At 39.4% G+C, this 20,355-nt stretch overlaps 1 protein-coding gene across 1 annotated transcript in view; it reads left to right on the forward strand.

Annotated features, from left to right (window-relative positions):
- Positions 1-18,014, forward strand: part of RSPO2 (R-spondin 2) — a 114,445-nt gene extending 96,431 nt beyond the window's left edge. The window contains exon 5 of the mRNA XM_055706382.1: positions 16,885-18,014. Coding sequence (XP_055562357.1) covers positions 16,885-16,994 — 110 coding nt within the window. The 3' untranslated portion in view covers positions 16,995-18,014. The remainder of the gene's footprint in view (positions 1-16,884) is intronic.
- Positions 18,015-20,355: the final 2,341 nt, after the last annotated feature.

Below are 20,355 nucleotides of genomic sequence, written 5' to 3' on the forward strand. Positions count from 1 at the left end.
TTTGTACTACAAACATACCTGCATTACAAACATACCTGCATATTAGTACTTCGTTGCCTTTTGAAATCAGGTCTGAGGAACAAGCCATTATGTAAAGTTTATTTACACAGAAACTGACAATAACAGAAATCGTATGTTCGAAGTCTGTATGTGTGGAAGGAAGTTTAAAGAAGAGTAACTGGGTAGCATTAGGCAGTAAGTAATTATTCGGCTACACAGAAGGAAACTGAAAGATGTTAAGCATAACTGGAAGGAGTCTCCTGAAGTCAGAAAATGACAAGAAGAATACGCTACCTTCCAGTCTGAGTTAGAGAGAAGGAAAGTGGCTACAATAGTGGACTAATTGTCTCAGTAGAGAAAATAAACAGTTGAGTGGATACTTGTAACTAATTTGGTAAGTATGTCACACCAGAATGACCCAGTTGTCACCCACTATTAATCTCATAGGACAGTTTAAATCAACACATGGATCAGATTGTGATGAAGGCACTGGCCAAGAAATGATTATTTGCTAACATGATGAAATAATTAGCATTCAGCAGAGATCAACTACACTTCAGTGCGAGAAGCTGATAATCACTTAGCTGAGCTTGGTTCAAATAAATAGTTCCTTCCAGCATTAAAAACAATATCAGCCAGCCCAAGTACGTAGCCAAAGTTATACATTTTTATCCTGGTTTTGGCTGGGATAGAGTTAATTTTTTTCCTAGTAGCTGGTAGAGTGCTGTGCTTTGACTTTAGGATGAGAATAGTGCTGAGAACACAGTGATGTAGCTGCTGCTGAGCAGTGCTTGCACAAAGACAAGGGCTTTTCAGCTTCTCATACTGCCCTGCCAGCAGAGAGGCTGGGAGGCCAAGAAGCTGGATGGGGACAGTGAGGTCAGCTGAACCAAACTGGCCAAAGGGATATGCCAGACCATAGATGTCTTGCTGGAAAATAAAACTGGGGGGAACTGGCTGGCAGGTGGCAGCCACTGCTTGGGAACTGCCTGAGCATTGGTCAGTGGGTGGTAAGCAATTTGCCTTTTCCATCACTTGTTTTGTATATACTACTGCTATTCTTCTTCTTCTTCTTCTTCTTCTTCCTACTACTACTACTACTACTACTACTTTTATTTCCCCTTCCTTTTCTGTCCTATTAAGCTGTCTTTGTCTCAGCCTATGAGTTTTACCTTTTTTCCGGTTCTGTCCCCCATCCCACTTGGGTGGGAGTGAGCAAACAGCTGTGTGGTGTTGAGCTGCCTGCTGGGTTAAACCACAACTTGCATGTCTGGGTTTTAGGTCCATGTATTCCAATGCATCTAAAATCAGAACTGTAAAAATTGTTCAGCTTGAAAAACAGCTGATAATTTGGGGTTAGTGAAGTTGAAAGGTTTCGGATAAATGTTTCTTTCATCATCTCTTGCTCTTTTACACAGAATATACAGGTGGGAATGTACCATTCTTGGGGTAAATACTAATAGACACAAGTCAGAAATGTGCCAGGAAACCTGCTAGTGTTCAGGTGTTCAAACCTGTGCTCTGGCTCTTTTTATTTTATTCATAAGCTGTAGCCGTTGCAGCTGGCCACCAGTTCAGCAAAGACAGGTTTGTGCTACTGTACACACTGTACTGCACTGCAGGATGGGCTCTCTATGACCACCAGCCTCACTATCTACTGGTGGAAATAACTCCGGCCCACAAAGTTTTATTAACATCAGGCACTTCTAAGCAACACGATCAATAGATCTTGAACAATTTCAGTTATGCAGTGTCTTTAAGCTAATACTGTCACAAAATAATGAAGCCAAGATCTCATATCGATCAGAAGCTCACCCCAAGTAGCCATATGAATGTGATGGTGTGGAGCAAGAATAGCATATACATTTATATTTTTCATATGGTTAATTAAACCCATAGAATCATTCTGTACATACTAAGGTTTTATTGGTATTAGAATAAAGAATTTATTTAAAAAAAAATAACAACCCTGATAATTACTTCTCTCTGTGCTTCTAATCAACAGTCTTTGATGTACATCTGTTCTTTAAGTACATCTGTAACTTCTAGTCAGGAAAAGCCTTTTATGGCAAGTAGCCTTTAAGCTACATGCTGTGTTTATTTCATATATTCTTTTTCCTTTTCTTCTTAAGAAAGCATCCACACATTTTTCTTCAATTTTATCGGTGAGTATATACTTTAAAATGGTTTATGCAAGAAAAAAAGTTAGTTTTCAATTTAGTTTAGACTGTTTGTTTAAACTGATGGTGGAGATTATATTGCTGTCTTTGTTGCAGATGTATATCAGAAGAGACCTTAATATGTCCACTCCACATGAATTATTAGACACCACGTTACGCTGCTTCTTATATCATGTGATGCCAAGGCTGTATCCAGCTGCTGCATATGTGAGGGGGGAAGGCAGCTCCTTGCTCTGCTGAGAGCATCTGCAGCAGCAGGCTGGCATAACAGAGATGCTGCAGACCGTTCGTTCCCCTAGAAAATCAATGTGTCTTACCTCTGGGAGGGAGTCCTGGTTTTGACTGGGATAGAGTTAATTCGCTTCTCAATAGCTGGTATAATGCTGAGTTTTTGATTTGGTATGAGAATGATGTTGATAGCACTGGTGTTTTAGTTGTTGCTAAGTGATGTTTATACTAACTCAAGGACTTTTCAGTTTCTCAGTTATTGCTGGTGAGAGGGCTGGAGGGGCACAAGAAACTGGGAGGGAGCAGAGCCAGGACAGATGACCCAAACTAGCCACAGGGATATTCCATACAGTAGAACATCACGCCCAGTGCATAAACTGGAGGGAGCTGGCTGGGGCTGGCCGATCGCTGCTGGGGGACTGGCTGGGCATCGGTCAGCGGGGGGTGAGGGACTGTGTTGGCATCACTTGGGGTTTTTTTCTCTTTGGGGTTTTATTCCTCTCTCCCTCTCTCTCCTATTCATTACAATTGTTGTTGTTGCTATTATTATATGTTTTATCTTATTTTATTTCAATTATTAAACTGTTTTTTCATCAACTTATGAGTTTTACCTTTTCCCAAATCTCTTCCCTATCCCTCTGGGGGCAGGGAGTGAGCAAGCAGCTGCATGGTACTTAGATGCCAGCTGGGGTTAAAGCACAGCAGGGGAGAAAAAGTCTTGACGTTGTTGTTATTGGGTGCTAAATATAAAAAGCCCATGGTTTTAAATACAAAATGTTTCAACGCTGATGTACTTATGGTTGAAATACATACTCATCATTCAGTCTGTTTAATCATGTGAAACAGCTCATGTGGATAAATTTATTGTCAAGTTCTTACTTCAGTTTAGTAAAATAATTTTCAAACCAGTCTTTGTTCAGTTGTGCATGGTTGCTCTCTGTGAAGCCAGCACTGCGCCAGTGTAGGTGTTCCTGCAGCTGTGCCGGGGAAGGAGCATGTGTGTGTTCCTCATCCAGCCCTGCACAGACTGCCTGGCAGCCTTCAGCGCCAAGGGCGGCAGCCTCAGCCTGCCCGCAGGCATGGGTTTGTACTTCGGTGGATTAGCAATTGTTAATACAGCCTCTTCTGCCCGCAGAGCTGTGGCTGGTGGTGGGCACTGAGGAACAGCCAGGGCGAAAATGTCCTCAGCTGCTCCATCTGGATCCAGAAAAGGGGCATTCCCCATAACTGCAGTAATACTGGATTCATTCTGGAAATACATTGTATTCAGACTTCTTGTGGCTCTTCCTAGAGATACATTTTCATGGTGAAGGTGAATAACAAGTCTAGGCTCTGTGGCACTCCTCATAGATCACATTTTGTTATTTGCTTATTGCAGCTTTTGATGTGAAATTCGTTAGAGGCATCCAGTTAAGTCCAGCCCAGGTTGGGGTTGTTTTTGTGGAGGTTTTTTTGTCATACCATCAGCAGATAAGTTTATCCAACCAGAATTCTTTTCAAAGTAAAATTTCTTTGCGAGAGGACTAAGCCTGCACATTCATATGTGGAAAGCTTCTGCAAAGTCAGTTCCTTTTGGATTATATATTTGCAGCTGTAGAAATGAAGCAAAAAGAAGTGTCACTGAAGTCATGGCCAGGACTAACTACCATACTCAAAAATGTTCAGACATGGGACTTTCATAGGTATCTAAAGCTTTCTTATCTTTCCCACAAAAATAAAATTGAAGCACATGCTGGTTGGATGTTTAAGAGAAAGTGATGATGGCCATAATACAGTTCTGTAAGCATTGCTATTTCTTTCAGTCAATTATATAAACATTTTTGTAAAAAAGAAAAAACCTGAGGATAATGGTAAAAAATACTCTAGAGCAGACCTAAACATAATCCAGGTTGCTTTGTAAAGGTCCCCTTCAAACACAATTGATTTTCATTCAGGTAAATGTAAAGTTATCCTGGAGGATCAAAGAGTTATAGAACAAGGAGTGCATGCCTGCAGGATGAGGAATGGCTTCTGAAAAGCAATGTTGCTCAGCAGAAATAACATGAGTCCACTGCAATAAAGAGAGGAAAATATCAAATACAATTCTTGGTTCTATAACCTTGGTAGTAAGGAAAAAGCATGATTAATCAGTTTTATCCTACGTATGAGCAGAACTCAACAGGTTTTGAGAGTCAAAAACTTTGAGGGCTACAAAGGAAACTTTATAGAAAGGTGCACAAAGACTACCATATGTTCAATTTCTCAGAAAGGTGGTGAGCAAAAATTTATCTACCACACATGAAGAGAAAAGTCTGATCTAGGATAGAAAGGCATAATGAGAAATAATAAATGGATATTAAAACTTAAGTTAGGAATTGGGCAGCTATTTCTGGTGGTGGAATGATTAACTGCTGGGACAATTACCAGAGGAAGTGGTGGATCCTCTGTCTCCTCTTGTCTTCAGATCTAGACCGGATGCATTTCACTAGCAAGCTATTAACCTCAACAGCATATGAGAATAATGTTTGATTTCTCATGTTTATGTACGAGATCTCACTGGAGGTTCTCTTTGACCCCACTTCTCCTTTGCAATCACTGCGTCATCTTAAGTTTTAAGGAATAAAACATGTTTTCAATTATATTACTATAAACTGCAAGCATTCTTAAAGAGACGTGCATGATCTCATTTTCCTATTGATGTATTTATTATTTAGTTTACAGACTTTGAAAAGGTATGCAGGTTCGAGACAATCTTGTGCAGTGAACTTCAGATAAGAACTGGTTCAGCTGGCTTCAAGGCAAACAAGGCACTTAAAGTTATTAAGTCTAATAATAAACTTGGAGAAATCACAGGTTTTTTGGCTTGTGGTTTGTCCTTACTATACTTTCATGTGCCTCTGCAGTACAATTTAATATAAGACACGTTATATCTAATGCTGCTATTACATGCAGACTTGAATTTATTTGGAGAAGTTGTAGAGCATAATTTAAAGAAAGTACAGCATAAATAATTTGTTTTACATGAATTTCAGTTTTAAATAAGCATAACTTTGAAACATCTCGTTTGTTTTCTTCCAATATGACTGTCTCACTGTGAAAATCTCCAAGCATATCAAATTTAATTTTCTGCTTTTGACTGTTTTGCCCTACATTCTGATTAGCAATTTAAAAAGGGGAAAAAATGCCTATCAATAATTCAATATCTGGGGAAAAAAATAAAAGAAAGTTATTAAATACTTTACAGCCCATTCACTGAAACCCACTAATTATCATATTTTTTAAAGGCTCATTACACCTTGAACAATTTTTTTTTTCTGGGGAACGAGAAATTAATGAGTGGTATATACCAGTTTAGTGCCTTGGGGTAAAAAAATGTTAGGTGGTCCCACAGTCTGTTTATGCATTATTTTGGAGAAAGCCAAAAATAAATACTTTTAAGCTCAATTTATCTTAGGTCCTTGATCCTGATTTACTGATATTTCCCGCTGTCCTAAGCCAGCTCATGTTCAAACCTCAAGTACCAGTTGGTCAAAAAAATTCGGTTAATGCTTCACAGCAATGTGGGGACATTTAAAAAGCTGCTTGTGTGGGGTTTGTGGGGATGGGGGTGTAAAGTTTTTCCTGTGCATGAATTTTGCAGAGACTTGAGCCAAACATTGCTCAAACACTCAGAAAAAAAAAGTCCAGGAGGAAGTCTGAAGAAAAAAGTCTGAATAGCCGATGGTCATACAACTTGTTTTTCTTTCATAAAGAAAGTCTGCCAGGCAGCCTGAAACAGTCAGTGTCTGATACTTCAGTCTGAATAAGTCTCCTTTAAAACCAAAGAAATTACAGATTCTCTATGTGCTGAAGAACGTATGTAGTTGTGTATCAATTTGAATACCAGTTTTCGGTTAGGGAGGGAACCGTGTTTTTCCCTAGAGTGCTTAAACTCACTCCCCTTAGTCCAGCTGTTCCTTTCCACAGATCTCTCCACGGCATGTTTGCAGTGGGAAAAAAATAGCATCAGCATCCTCCCACGGAGGCAGCAGGCAGGCTCAGGTGCAGCATGACCATGTTACAGACAGACCATCATCCTGATGTCTTTTTTGCTTCCTTGCAGAACTCCTCATGCACTCCTTTCCCGAAGACAATAGTGGAGCTTTGAAAACTGGTCCAGACCATAGTTAACAGGACTCAGCTGGGTGATTTTATGTTCCTGACTTCATTGTAAAGTAGACTCCATATAAACACTAAACTTGCAAAAAAGTTCTGTGGGCCATAAAGCTATTTCTAAAGTTGTGACAGTGGTTTGGTGATACTAGCACACACAAAAAAGCTTTAGCAAGCTGAAGCACCCTATCAGGTACTGTACATATCTGTTTTTTATAAATGGCTGTGTAGTATAAATTTTAATATCTGTGAGAAACTGGTGTGTGACTATTGGGAAACAAGTAAGATTTAGGGTGAAAAGTGCCCTATCTCCAGCTTCTGATAGTGAATAAACTTCCTGTAGCCATATGATGTTGAATTAACCGGTTACACATAAATCAGCCTGGCATGCATGTGAGCTTGTAGGCAGTCTTGGGAAAGTGCTTCTCTTTAAGTCAGCAAGAAAGCTGTAATACATTTAGGGATAAAGCCATGTAACTCAGGACATTTTTAAATCCTGAGTGGCCACAGCTCAAAGACAGTGACTATCTCTATAGTACTTAATTAGATGTGCTGGGGTGCTATCTGGCACTGCATGGAGTGGCATGGGTCAGTCAACACCCGTAATGGCTCTGTTCAGAGCTCCCCAGCCAGGGACATGCCTGCAGGAGCAGCCCTGGGCTATGCTGTCTTCCTCAGAAGGGCAGGGGCTGCTCCAAGTCAAAACACAACAGACAAGTGAGGTATAGTATTTAGGAATGTTCTCTAACACTGTTTAATGTAGTCATGGAGGTGTAGCATTAGTATGGAGAAAGCTGTGGCCATAGGGAAGTCCTCGAAGCTAAATTTAGGATAAAGAACGTGTTACGCTGCATCAGCAGGGAAGGAATATCAGAAAAGATAATATCCTAACTACAAGACCAAGACAGCAACTCCATCGTGACCATGTTACAGATAGTAAGAGCTGTAATGGATGGAGTGAAGCTCTGATTGTGGGTTTGGTGATGAAAACAAGTGTGTGTGCTTCAACTTGCTGCACCGGAGAAATGTCTGAGGAGAAGGGAAAAGTGTGTACAGATACACCAATGTAGTTATGGGCAAACAGAGGGTAATGACCAAATCTAGGTAGACAATATGAAATACCTGCTGTTTCAGCACCTTCTGGAGTATAAACCAAATGAATAGCAGCGAGCAACGCATGTGCAGCAGTTAATCTGGCACACCATTCCTGATGAGCAGACTGATGTAATAATTTTACATCATGTAATTAGAAATGATACATTCATCTTCATTTATAGCGGTTATTCAGTAGGAGGCTTCCTGCTGGATTGTACCTTAATCCATTATCAGGTGTTCATTTTAGACTTTTTTCTTACTGACTCTCAATAGGATTACCTGTGCATTACTTGAAGAGAGGCAGAAGTGATAAGTAAAACTATTTTTTGAGCTTGTTTCAGTTTAAAAAAAAGAAAAGAAAAAAAAAAGGAAAAAAAAAGGGTCCTTGAACAGCATTATTCCTCAGTTCTTGACCAGAATCCCTAAAGGGAATTTAAAAAGACATATAAACATTTACATGTCATATAAAACCCCCTTCACAACTAAATACTATTTCACAGAAGGAAAAAAAAATCTCTATAAAGATATCTTCCCAGTATAATCTCTCCCTCTGTAAGAAACTCTTAATTGAACAAAATGCAATTTCCAGAATGAAATTAAACCTTGCAGGTGCCTCAAGTAAATGTTGTCTCAACAGAATTTATTATCTATTCCCTATATGATGAAGTAAAAAAATATATTAATTAAATCAGCTAGAAAAAGGAGAAATGGATGAAAAATAATCTGTTTTGAAATAGTGGACAGAGGGAGTTTTAAGTCAGATTAGTGTCCAATCAAACCTAGAGGAATTCAGAGCCAATTAGTTCTTAGCCATAATTGTTGCCTATAGAGTTGAAATGTATTTACACATGTATGTATACACCTGACTGTGTATAAATATTGATTTATTATTTTAACATTTGCTTTATATTGCACTGTGAAAGGAAGGAAAATAAACCTAAACCTTTCCTTGGAAATATTTTGCTTGGTTCTGCCTGCAAAGCATCTGATCTGACATGGTGTTGACTAAGATAAGAATAGTGAGTACCGTGCATGCAACTGATATTCATATGATATGAATTCTGAGCTAAATCTACAGTAGATAAACATTTTGGCTGCAATGGAGATCCTCCTGTTTTCACACAACTGTGACTGAAAGGACAATGGGACGCAGCATTTAGCATCTATCCCAGGGGTCCTCAAACTATGGCCTGCGGGCTGGATACGGCCCCTCAGGATCCTCAGTCCGGCCCCCGGTATTTACAGACCCCCCCGCCGGGGGTTGGGGGGGGGAAACCAAGCAGCCGCAGATGACTGCCTGCCACTGCATCCGCGCGCCGGCCCCCTGGTTAAAAAGTTTGAGGACCCCTGATCTATACTATTCAGTCAAACTAGGTCTTCTGTCAGAGTTTTCTGAGAGTTTCCATGTCACCTTGAGTTTGCTGGTTTTCCTCTTCCCCCAGTATGCTTTCTTTTGCTTTCTTTCCCTTAGCCTTATGTGTGATTTTTTATTTTTTCACTTTTTATATTCATTAACGAATAGAAAGTCTTATGTTCTAGGCAGATTAATGGTTACTTTTACAAAGAAAAAATAGTATTCTTTGAAATGATGGAAGTGGAAGCCAGTTTTTGGTTAATATCTCACTGCTATCTACTGAATACTTTGGAAAACTGCATTGTGGGAAATGCATTGAGTTTCAGCAATGTAAGATGACTCTTTTCCCAGTGAATTTGCCCTAAAGTTGAAGAAAAAATCCACTGAACTCTCAATAGGCTGTGACATGTAAATTCCATTCTTTGTGGAGGAATCAGTATTTCTTAAACAGGTGACAATGCCTGATGGTACTCGGTATTTTCCAGAAGGAAAGAACATCAGATTTGAGTATTGTTTAGTTTGTATTCAGGCCAGATGAAAAGCAGTAGATGTGTACTCTGGGAGAAAAAGAGTACCTCACTTCATTTATTCTTGCCCTAAATATTAACATCTATAATTTCTTAGTGAATGTGTCAAAACAAAAGAAGCTAGTGGGATTAATGTACAGAAACGTGAGATAATTTGATCTTTCTTTCAGTTGAGGAATTATTTTTTTTTATTCTTTTAAATTAGCTTTCATCTCTGTAGCTGTGTTGGTTTGGATATAATTTACCCAAAGTTTACCCAAAATTGTGAAATTATTAAGTTGAAAATTGAAAATGAGCTATCAGGATTCTGGCTGCCAGGAACTGAATAAGATACCATGCAGGCTAGCTCTGCACTACCAGTGCTTTTGTAATGATCTGTGTAGAAATTATGAGGTTTACTCAAGACAGAAATTTCCATGATTTTCAGCAGGGAATCATGACATCAAATAGGCAAGAATGTGTGAAAAACATCAAACTGTGCTTTTACATGAGGGAACTCATTTTCTTAGTTTATTATTTATTTCAGTAGACCGGCAGTACATGTAATTTATACCATTAGCTATTAGTATTGCACCAAAAAGTACATAAGAAGACTATTAAACTTGCAAACTCAAGTACTTCAAAGCTGAAGGAAGTACTTTCATTTGCTCCTTCTTTGTATCAGTGGTGATAACATCTACAGTTATGGTAATTTTTTCCTATTTTCATTCAGTAATCGTTCTAAGACCTAATTTGCTAACATTATTCAGCTCTTCCAAATGAAAAAAGAATGATAACATAATTCATGACTTTGCTATGGTGTTCATTGTTACTGTGTTTCAGTGCTCTGCAAACATTAATTAACCCACCTTTACAAATTGTGGGATTTGAATAGAAAATGGAATAGAAATTTTGGGATTGGGGATGGTGTCATGGGCAGTTGATGTACTTTATGTGATCATACCATCCCTTCTGGTGTCTCCAGAGGCAAAAATGTATTTGCAGGACTTCTTCAAATTACATCAGAAATTCACCCAGGAAAGCGAGGAGCTAGTTTCTGACACTTGACCCTTCCTGTCCCATCTCCTCAATCTTCTTACTTCTTTTCCAGTGTCACAGTCCGAGTCCCAGTATCTTTCACTCCCTGAACAAAAAGGTTATTTTATTTCAGCTGATTTCCCCCAAGTCATATTCCTCCTGTAGCACACATTAAGCATATCCAATTTCAACCTAAGTTTGATGGTGTTTGAAAAAACAACAGCAAACTAGCTTAGGAAAGCTGTCATGAATCCATTCAGTAGCAGGTGACATTGGTAGAGATGCCCACGGTGTGTGGTTTGCTAAGTTATTAAAGCTCTGTGTCCTCTTTTTGTGGGCCACTTGTCAGTGCTGGTTTGAAAATCATGCTTTAGGAAGAGGTTGACTTTGTAGCAGTGGGTGTTTTTTTTTTTCTTTCGTTGAGTGTGTGTTTACAAGATTTCTCATCAATTTGTGCATTTCTCTGGCAGTTGCGGTATCCAAAATTTTTAACCTGACTGAAAGCCCCAGGAAATAAATTACCTCTGAGGAATAATTTATGAACTGAATCCTTTGCTTGCTTGCTAGTTGGATTTTTGAAGTCTGGATTTTTGTTTATGTGCAGTTTGATACGTGGTTCAAATGGAGAGTAAATGATGAGACAACCGCAGGTCTGTGCAGGACAGAAGTTGTCCAGAAGCTTACAACTGCCATCTTTCTCTTGAGTTGAGCTGACTGGTTAATCATTGAGTATCCCTATCATCTTTCCACCGCTATCATTAGTTCCCTGGTGTCTGCCATCCTTCAGTGATACGAGGGCTGTGGTAACTTCTCTAGCTCACCGTGCAGATGAGGTGCTGCCACACGCGGGGTCCATGCTAGAACTGCAGCCATAGCACAATGATGTACAGGTGTGCAATGACTTAGCTCCTAACAGGACAAAGGGTATATTTAGCAAAGTCTGCTGTTATCCCAGGACACCATTGTGCCTTTGCTGCTAGCAGTGAAAATTCTGTGTATGAAAATCCACGGAAGGGGAGCAGGCAGACAGCTGTAAGTCCTGTTATTCCGTAATCATCAGGAGAGGAGAAAAATGTTTTAAATAAAGAAAGGAGCATTAAGCATTCTGATATCTCTAAAATAGTAATGTGTATGTTAGAATGCTGAAAACTTGTGAGGGAATTACACTATGAAATAAAGCTGCAGATGTCACTTTTTCCCCTGCCTTTTTTTAACGTTTCAAATGTAAGTCCTTGCTGCCCTCACGTGGATGTGTCCTGGATTTTCTCCATCTGCTGAAAGCAGCAACGGACAGAGATTTTGTTAGAAGAGCAGTACATACAACAGCATCTATACAGCAGATTAAGAACAAATCAGATACTGAACTGATGCTGTCTATCTGAGACAAGGATCTCGAGCAATGTGGCTGGGAGTCCCTGTGAATTCATTTGCTGCATTTTAGTTCCGGAGAGCCAGGAGTGCCCTGAGCGTTAGCGATCTGCTGCCAAAACTGTGTCTGGAGAAAGCTGCCTTTGCAGCTAACAGAAGGTGATGAAGGCACCTTTTGAACCAGGTAATGTGTGTCCTGAATTAACAGGCGGGTCCATCCAGCAGGAACCTGTGGTATTTGCAAACATGTTTCAGCTCAGGGTATGAGACAGACCAGAGAACTGAGCACAAGTCTCTAATATACCAGCATAGAGCAACTGTAGGAGAAACACTGATAAAATGCTACAGAAGCAACAAAAAAGGAAGAAAAGTAATCCAGCAAGAGCCTAGTTAAATAATTTTCATAGCTGTTACTCTCTGATGTACAGACAATTGCCGTGTATATTAGCATAAATGTTTTTTTTTCAGGAATTCATGTTGGAATTGCATCATTACCTATATGTTATTGTACCATTACCCATATGTTATCTAACCCTTAGAAGCTGTGGCACATTGTTAGCTAATGATAATGTTTAATTGCATAGTATTGCAATAGTATTGCCCATCTACCTACCAGAACCAAGTAGTCCAAATAAAAGTTTAATGAATAATACTGGAAAGATACCAACGATTGGGATAAGTTGCTTAGAAAATGAGGACTTACTCATTGGTAATTTATAAATCAAGTAGCAAAACTGAATGTTATAACATTGCAATAAAGGGTTTGAATGAATGGGTTTGCCAGTCTTACTTCTGTAAAATAACCTGTGCAGAAATAGGAGATACAGAACGATAGATAAGTTTTAAGGCTTTTATTTGCTAGATAATTGAACACAAAATCCACCTAAGTTTCAGATCTTTCTTAGGTCCTGTATATTTCAGTGTATACACATGACTTTACAGAGTATTTAACAAATTCTGTAAATTGAGTTCAGAGCTGACTGATAATAAAAATTGAGGAGCCCTGTTTTAGACAGTCAGAGATAAAAAATGCTTTTCAAGGAAAAGTTAGTTAGTTGGCTAGTTAGTATGCAAGGGAAAATAAAATAAAAATAAAAATATGAGTACATAACCTGAACAGTGCTCAGGTATCCTGCTATTTGCATTAATTATTTCTATTTGCTCCCGTTGCTGTTAAAACCAAAGGATTTACAAAATAGATTGTAGTCGTAAAATAAAGACTGAAGATGAGGCCTGATGTGGAAGCCTGTATCTTGGAAAGGAGAAGCAAGGCACACGGCTGTCTACCAGATAACAAGCAGGCGAGCTATCATTAAGAAGGGTGCAGTGTTGCTCAAAGAGCGGTGCTGGCTGTGGAACCCAGGTGGCTGCGCTGGACAACTTGCTCGCTTGGGTGTTTTTTTCTGATCAGGAGGTGTTTATAGGCTAGGTGGATCAGACACTCTCTCAGATACTCATAGAATCAGAGAATCACAGAATGGTTTGGGTTGGAAGGGACCTTAAAAATCTGGTTCCACCCTCCCTGCCAAGGGCAGGGACACCTTCCACTAGACCAGGTTGCTCAAAGTCCCATGCAGCCTGGCCTTGAACATGGATGGGACATCCACAGCTTCTCTGGGCAACTTTTTCTACTGTCTCACCACCCTCACAGTATTTCTTCCTAATGTCTAATTTAAATCTACACCCTTTCAGTTTAAAACCATTCCCCCTTGTCCTATCATTTCAAGCCCTTGCAAAAAGTCCCTCTGCAGCTTTCTTGTATTCAGTTCTGTCCTGTCCAGTAATACTATAATCTGTTACTGATAGGAGAGACAGAGTGCTTTTGCACTCCCTTCTCATTTGCTTCAGCCAGTAATTGCCTTCTGTGTGGAACAGCAAGTTCTGGACTATAATACACTGCTGCTAAAAGTCCACTCCTTTTCAACTGCCTCAGCAAAGCCAAGCGTGGCAGGGCCCTGCCGCTTTCCATGGAGAGAGGGGCTTGGGGTCAAGGGCTCTCGCTCTCAGGAGCAGTAAGCATGGCGAGGTGTGAGGTGGCCATGCATGGCTCCTTGAGGACGAGGTTCTCCACACCTGACCCATGGCACAGAGAAGAGGGGAGCCACTGCCATTCCAGCCCCAGGGGAGTGCCTTCTCCATCGGCTGTCCTTGCTCCACTGCCCTCCAGTTGGGGAACTGAGAGTCTGGCTCCTGCATCATCTTTGAGGATCTACTTTCCGTATCATAAACATAATTTCTTCAAAAGACATCTGTAGCAAAATATTCAGAAGTTACTTCTGTTCACTGTGCTTCTGCTGACAAAATAAGTGCTATAATTGAAATCTGCATTTAATAAAAGTTATCATGTGTAGGGACTTCAGCAGCATACTTCGTTTGAACTCCCTAGTCTTTATTCATTTTTCTTGCTAATCCCTAATCTGTGTTGCATGCTAGTAACGATATGGGAACCAATGGTTGGCCAAGAAATACCTTCTATATTCAGTTTTCTGCTTAGAATGACAGTTGGGATTTGGGGCTCCTAGCATCGTTAGCCATCTGGATTTTCTCAGCGTGGTTTAATACTGTCCTGAAAGTAATGAAACGTTGTGTACTACAGGGCACTTTGAAATAAAATGAGCAGCCAAAGAGCTCACTAACAGGAGAACAAATTTTCAGGTATCAACAGCTCTGTGGTACTGCCTCCACAGAGGCTGCTGCTCCATGGCACATATCAAAGAAGGTAATTTGCCTTTGGTGTGCCTTGCGGCAAAAGCAGGTACAGGGATGATTGCTGCAGAGCACCAGCAGCACCGTAATGTGTTTGCTGCACAATGACATCTCAAATCACTGAAATCTAGTCCAGTTCATCTCTCTTTTAAGTCTATTGTATGGAGAGCGTGCTGGCAATTTGATTTGATGAGTGTGTTAAAGGAGCTGCTTTGTAAGGCTTAGACAATGATACCAAGTGGGTTGTGTGTAATTTTTTCTCTGCATCTGAAAGTTTTCAGAGGAAAAATAATAGGATCTTCCCCTACCTTAAACTTACAGTAAGCATTTGCTCTAGTTCTCTGGAGGAGGTCGTAGAGAAAAATAGACAAGGCACTGACTGAAGTTTATATTTCTTTTTAGTAATTGGCCTCTACAGTGAGAAACCTCAGAAAGTAAAATCACTGAGCAAACAGGATAGCAAAACTCCAATAAAGCTCTAATTGATTCTGCTGATCTTCTGACCGGCAGCATTGGTCCCTCATTTCAATTTCTTTCCCCTTCATCTATTCCTTCCTTAATAAATATTTTGAAGATTTAGGTTAAAAATGTTATACTTCATAATATACCAACCAGTAGAATCACAGGAAAAAAAAAATGATATGGAAATGTCTGTAATTCAAACCATCTTGCAATGCCACTTTGTGTCAAGTATTCCTTCCCTCTGACCTCATTAGGTGTGCCTAGTCATTAGATACAGTGTTACTAAACAGTTTTAACTTAAAAGCTGCTTTGATTAATGATTGGTTGAACTGAGGTTTTACTATGTAGGATTAACTAGATTTAAAAATGGCAAAATGCCATGGTAGCATTAACGCCAGACTTTAATGAGAAGCAGAAGTAAACTCCAAGGTCCCTTATGATTTTAATATGGACTAAACTTGTGTGCTCATTACCTTAATGTCCTGTCCTATTTTATATACAAAATTCCAATATTTCCTAGAGAATAGTAGCCTAGACAGCATGTTACAAACATGCAATCTGAAGTATATAACCCTATATTTTTAATGAATCATAAATTTTCATAATTTTAGAATCAGAGTTTTTCAGTGCTGTTATTAAATGGAGAAAAATGCTTCATACTGGTTTAGACCTTTTTATTTAAAAAACAATATGGAAGTAAGACAAAGCCAGACTGGTAAACATTTCTCCCAATTAATAATGTATTGACAATGTAGATGAAAAATGGATTTTCACATTTTTATGTCATCTGCTCCTTGAATTTTCTTTTACTATCTTCTCAAGTTCATTTAGTTCTCCTGAAAGGTTACAAAGTTGGCACCTCTAGAGACTAATAACCTTATTTTTTTTATCATTGATCACATATTTCAGTACATGATACAGCCAAGAAAACCCAGATCATTCTCACTCCAGACAGTGTTTGGTCATCTCCTTAAATCCTACCAGACTGGTTAGGGTTTAAGCATATACTTAAAAGTTAATGCATTGCTGCACGAGGGCCTTTGTATCTAGCATTTTCTCAGTCTATAGTACCTTTGCTGAGATAATTAAAGGTCACCGATTTATTATTAGAACTGAACAGGAAAAAAAAATCCCGTCGAAGGAGACTGAGAATTTGGTTTTCTGCATTGATCCTTATTTCTCTGTTTTGGTTATTTTTCAGTCAACTTCCAATAGTAAGAAGCATGTAATGAAATTTTTGTTTCTGCACGATACTACGCTGTGAGATTTAGGCACAGGGTGCTAATAAGCAGTAGCAACAGTTCTTTGCAGTGGCGGCACTATTTCTGCCAAAGCATGTAGGACAACATCCAACCAAATAATTGGGCTGTAATGCCTGGTTTCTCATTGAAATCATGGATATATTGGACTTGACTTAAATAGGATTACTCACTCAAACAAATTTACGCAAGGATCTAAGGCACGTATCCAGCTTTCAGTGAGTTAGGAGTCGACGTACCCATTTGGCTCTGGACCCCAGGCACTTGCATAATGTTGCTTGCGTGAGTTACCCTGCTGAAAGTGAGACCTACATCAACATGGTTAATCATACCCGCAAAACTGTGCCTGTGGGTAAGCGATGACAGTCGGGGATCCTGCTTCCTCTGGTATCCCATTGAAAGCTTCTGTTTCCACTGACGATCAAAGCTCATTAGCCAGCATTACCTTTGCAGTCCCCATCAATAATTTTACATGTCATGGAGTTTTTTGACTACAGTCTAACATCACTTCTGCATTCTTTACTTAGTTGACTTATTGATTTTTTTTTTTTTTTTAGGGAGAAGGCCAACAAAAACAAAAGACAAGAAAAAGAAGAAAAAGAATTTGATGGAAAGGGCTCAGAAGCAGCACAGCATCTTTTTAGCGACAGATAAAACAAGCCAGTAAAGACTTGATTTTCTTTAATATATTTTTTTTGCAAAGTGCACAAAAGCTGCTATATGCTCCTGCCCATGGATGCACTACGATTCAGCTGCTTTGACAGTATTGGTGGCAAATAACTTGTGAAAAACAAAGCCCACAAAGTTGTTTGTTTTATTTATATATTTTTTTATTTTATTTTTTCCTCTAATTTTTGACCTGAAGACTTCAAGGTCAGGAGTGCACTGAGTTGAATCGGTGGAAGTGGTGCTGAAGTGCGTCAAAGATTTTGTTCTGAGTGCCTGGTCAACATGTTGACATGGAAGGGAAGCAGGAAAGAAACCTGTCTATCAGCATTAGGCGGACTTGTGCATATTTAAATAAATAAAAAAAAGGAAGTCTTGGAGGTGTAGGTACTATTACATTTATGGCCTTTGTTTCCTATATTTGTACATTTCAAGAGTAAATGGATATGACTTACCTACTTCATGTTAATGTACATTGTTCTCAGCACCTGCTACATTGAAACTGTTGTATAATAAAATGGCTTTAAGACAATATACTGCAGGAATTACTGCTTAGACTTATAGCACAACAGACTCTGTGTACATATTACTCTCTCTACATATAAATTAACGTATTTACTGTACATCTATGCATTTTTATGTATACTTTATACATGTTTAAATTTATGTCCTGTTGGTTTTAGTAATATACCTTAAAATAATCCAGTAAATGTTTACTTTTTCCTATTTTTTAATTATCTTCTCAAATTTCTCAATAGTTACAACTGGACTTATTTTCTCATTTGTAAAGCACATTCAGATGGCTAAACTACCTTGTACTGACCCTTGCAATGGCGTGTCAGCTCTGAAGTATACTTGCCAGACTAGTAAACCACAAATCTTTTCTGCTATTCTGTGCTTCTATCTCAGCCCCAATGTACTTTGTCTCAGAAAAAGAAGTGTAACTTTTTTTTAAGATGAGGCACAATGTCAAGAGATGTTTTGAGTGTCAGGAGAGAAATTACATGGAAAGTTCTTGGTATCTAAGATTGTATGTGTAAGTTTTTGTCAAATATAATGCACAATGTTTTATTTCTGTTAGTCCTGATCTAGTCAGATAGAGCAAACAAATACCTGAATAGGGGAGAAACAAAAGAAAAAGCTGTGTGAGTCCATTCGTTCAAAAGTATAGCAAACACCAGTGCCCCAGTATTGCCAGTTATTTGTAGAAGTTTAGCAAATTTAATCTGCATTTGGTGTTTGGTTGGGGGCTTTTGGAGGGGTGGGGTGGGTGGGGTGGGGAGGAGTAGAGAGAATTTGCTGTGTAGGAAGTCAAAATGGCTCAGGATGTGTAATTTGGTAATCTAGCATTATTTGGCTTACGTTCAAGGAGATTTCTGCTGGGAAAAACCCACACTAAAATGGCTGTCATTTATGCTGTCACTTAGAGAGGTTATTCCAGTTCTAGGACTTGAATACGACCTACACAACACAAGGAAAAGGTAAACCAGACCCTAGACCCTACAAAACTCTTTTTGATGTATACTTTAGAAAAATCCCATCCATTTCAGTTTCGGTTTTATGGGTTATATGCTTTACAAACTAGGGCAATAAAGCATCTATAAGCACTAATATATCCATATTTAGCTAGGACAAGTGTTGCTACAAAAATGTGCAGTAGTTAGGCATGTATGAATGTTCCATGAAAGCACTGTGGACTTCCACTTAACCATGAGGCTGTCACCATCTTTCATTTAGAATATGTTCATATTTACCTAGAACATAATAATGTTAAGGACAGTAAGATTGTTCTGATCCTGGGCTTCTATTTTCAGTGTTAAATGCTCAAAGGAAAAAGTAAAAGGACAGTAAGAACTATAGCTGCCTGTTTGCTTATTGGTTATGGAATTCGGCTGTAACTGCAGTAAATGCCCTCATACAATCCTTTTAGTAGTGGTTACAAATATTGTATTAGGCATGTCGTGGAAAGAATGCTACAAAATACAATAAAATGATGTCACAAGTTTCTGAGCAAAATATTTTTGGTCCTTTCTAATTCAAAGAGTATTATTTCAGAATAGCATACACATAGAAGAATCGGAGAAGGTGTATGGATGCAGATTTTCTCCCACTGGATTAAACAATGTGAGGGTTTTCCAAACAGCAATTTTGCTGATACTTACAACATGTTTGAAAAGGCACTGTATATTAGATATATATTCATTTCTCTGGTCCTATTCACCTTAATTTTCAGTTTCCTTGAGAGTGCAGAGAGAGGGCACTAAGTAGCAAGTGCCCTTTGTGTAGTTTCTTTTTTGTCCTAGACATCTGGTTTTATCCTGCCTTTGCATGGTGAATCCTATCAATGTATTCATAGCACTGGGGATTTTGTAAGACCGTACTTCTGAGGTTAGAAAGGACTGTTCCATGAACTTTGGGAAATGGTTCTTCACTGAGAGGGTGGTGGGTCACTGGAACAGGCTACCCCGGGGAACTGGTCATGGCACCAAGCCTGTCAGAGTTCCAGGAGTGTCTGGACAATGCTTTTAGTCTTATGGTCGAGTTTTAGGTAGTCCTGCAAGGAGCAGGGAGTTGGACTCAATGATCCTTCTGGGTCCCTTCCAACTTTAGATATTCTATGATTCTATGACCTTGAAAGATCACTTAGGTCCCATCTGTGCTTCAAACAAGGCTTACCGTGAAGTTACATCAAATCTGCCTGAGGTGGAGGATTTCACAGCCTCTGTAGTTGTCATTTTTGACCATCTTCACAAGCATTTTTTTAATTGTTGCCGTTTGTGTACATTGCCCCTTGTCCTTTTGCTGTGCACTTCTGAGAAGAGTTGAGCTGAGCCCTGCCTGTAAGCCCTGATCAGGCAGCTGAAGACTACGACTCGGTTTGGCTTTAGTGTCCTCCAGGTGAATCACCCACAGTGTCTTTGGCCTCTCTTTGGATGTTTTGTGCTCCAGCCCCCTATTTGAGTGACCCTCCAGTGCGACTGACTTACTCCATTCCTCTCTCACCCTGAGTACCACGAACCAGGCACAGCACCCCAGCGGTGGCCTCCTGAGTGTGGAGTAGAGGAGGTCCAAACTCTCCTGGACTACGCCCTTTTGGGAATTCTCACAATGGTGGGTTTCATACTTCTGCTGGGATGCTTGGAGAACTGGGTACAGATCTGGGAGAGGACCGGCTTATGCTAATGCTTCAGGATCTTCAAACATACACCGTTTCTTGGTAAAGTGAACATCAGGTTTTCAAAGCTGGATATCATGAAAACACTCTGCCTCTTATTTCCTTCAAATTTGATCAGAAGCAGGCTGGTAAAGGTCTTACGTCTTTTCTGAAAAGCAGCTGACCAGGCACAGATGCCACCTTTTTT

This window comes from Falco cherrug, chromosome 3 (assembly GCF_023634085.1).
Source record: "Falco cherrug isolate bFalChe1 chromosome 3, bFalChe1.pri, whole genome shotgun sequence".
Taxonomy (NCBI): domain Eukaryota; kingdom Metazoa; phylum Chordata; class Aves; order Falconiformes; family Falconidae; genus Falco; species Falco cherrug.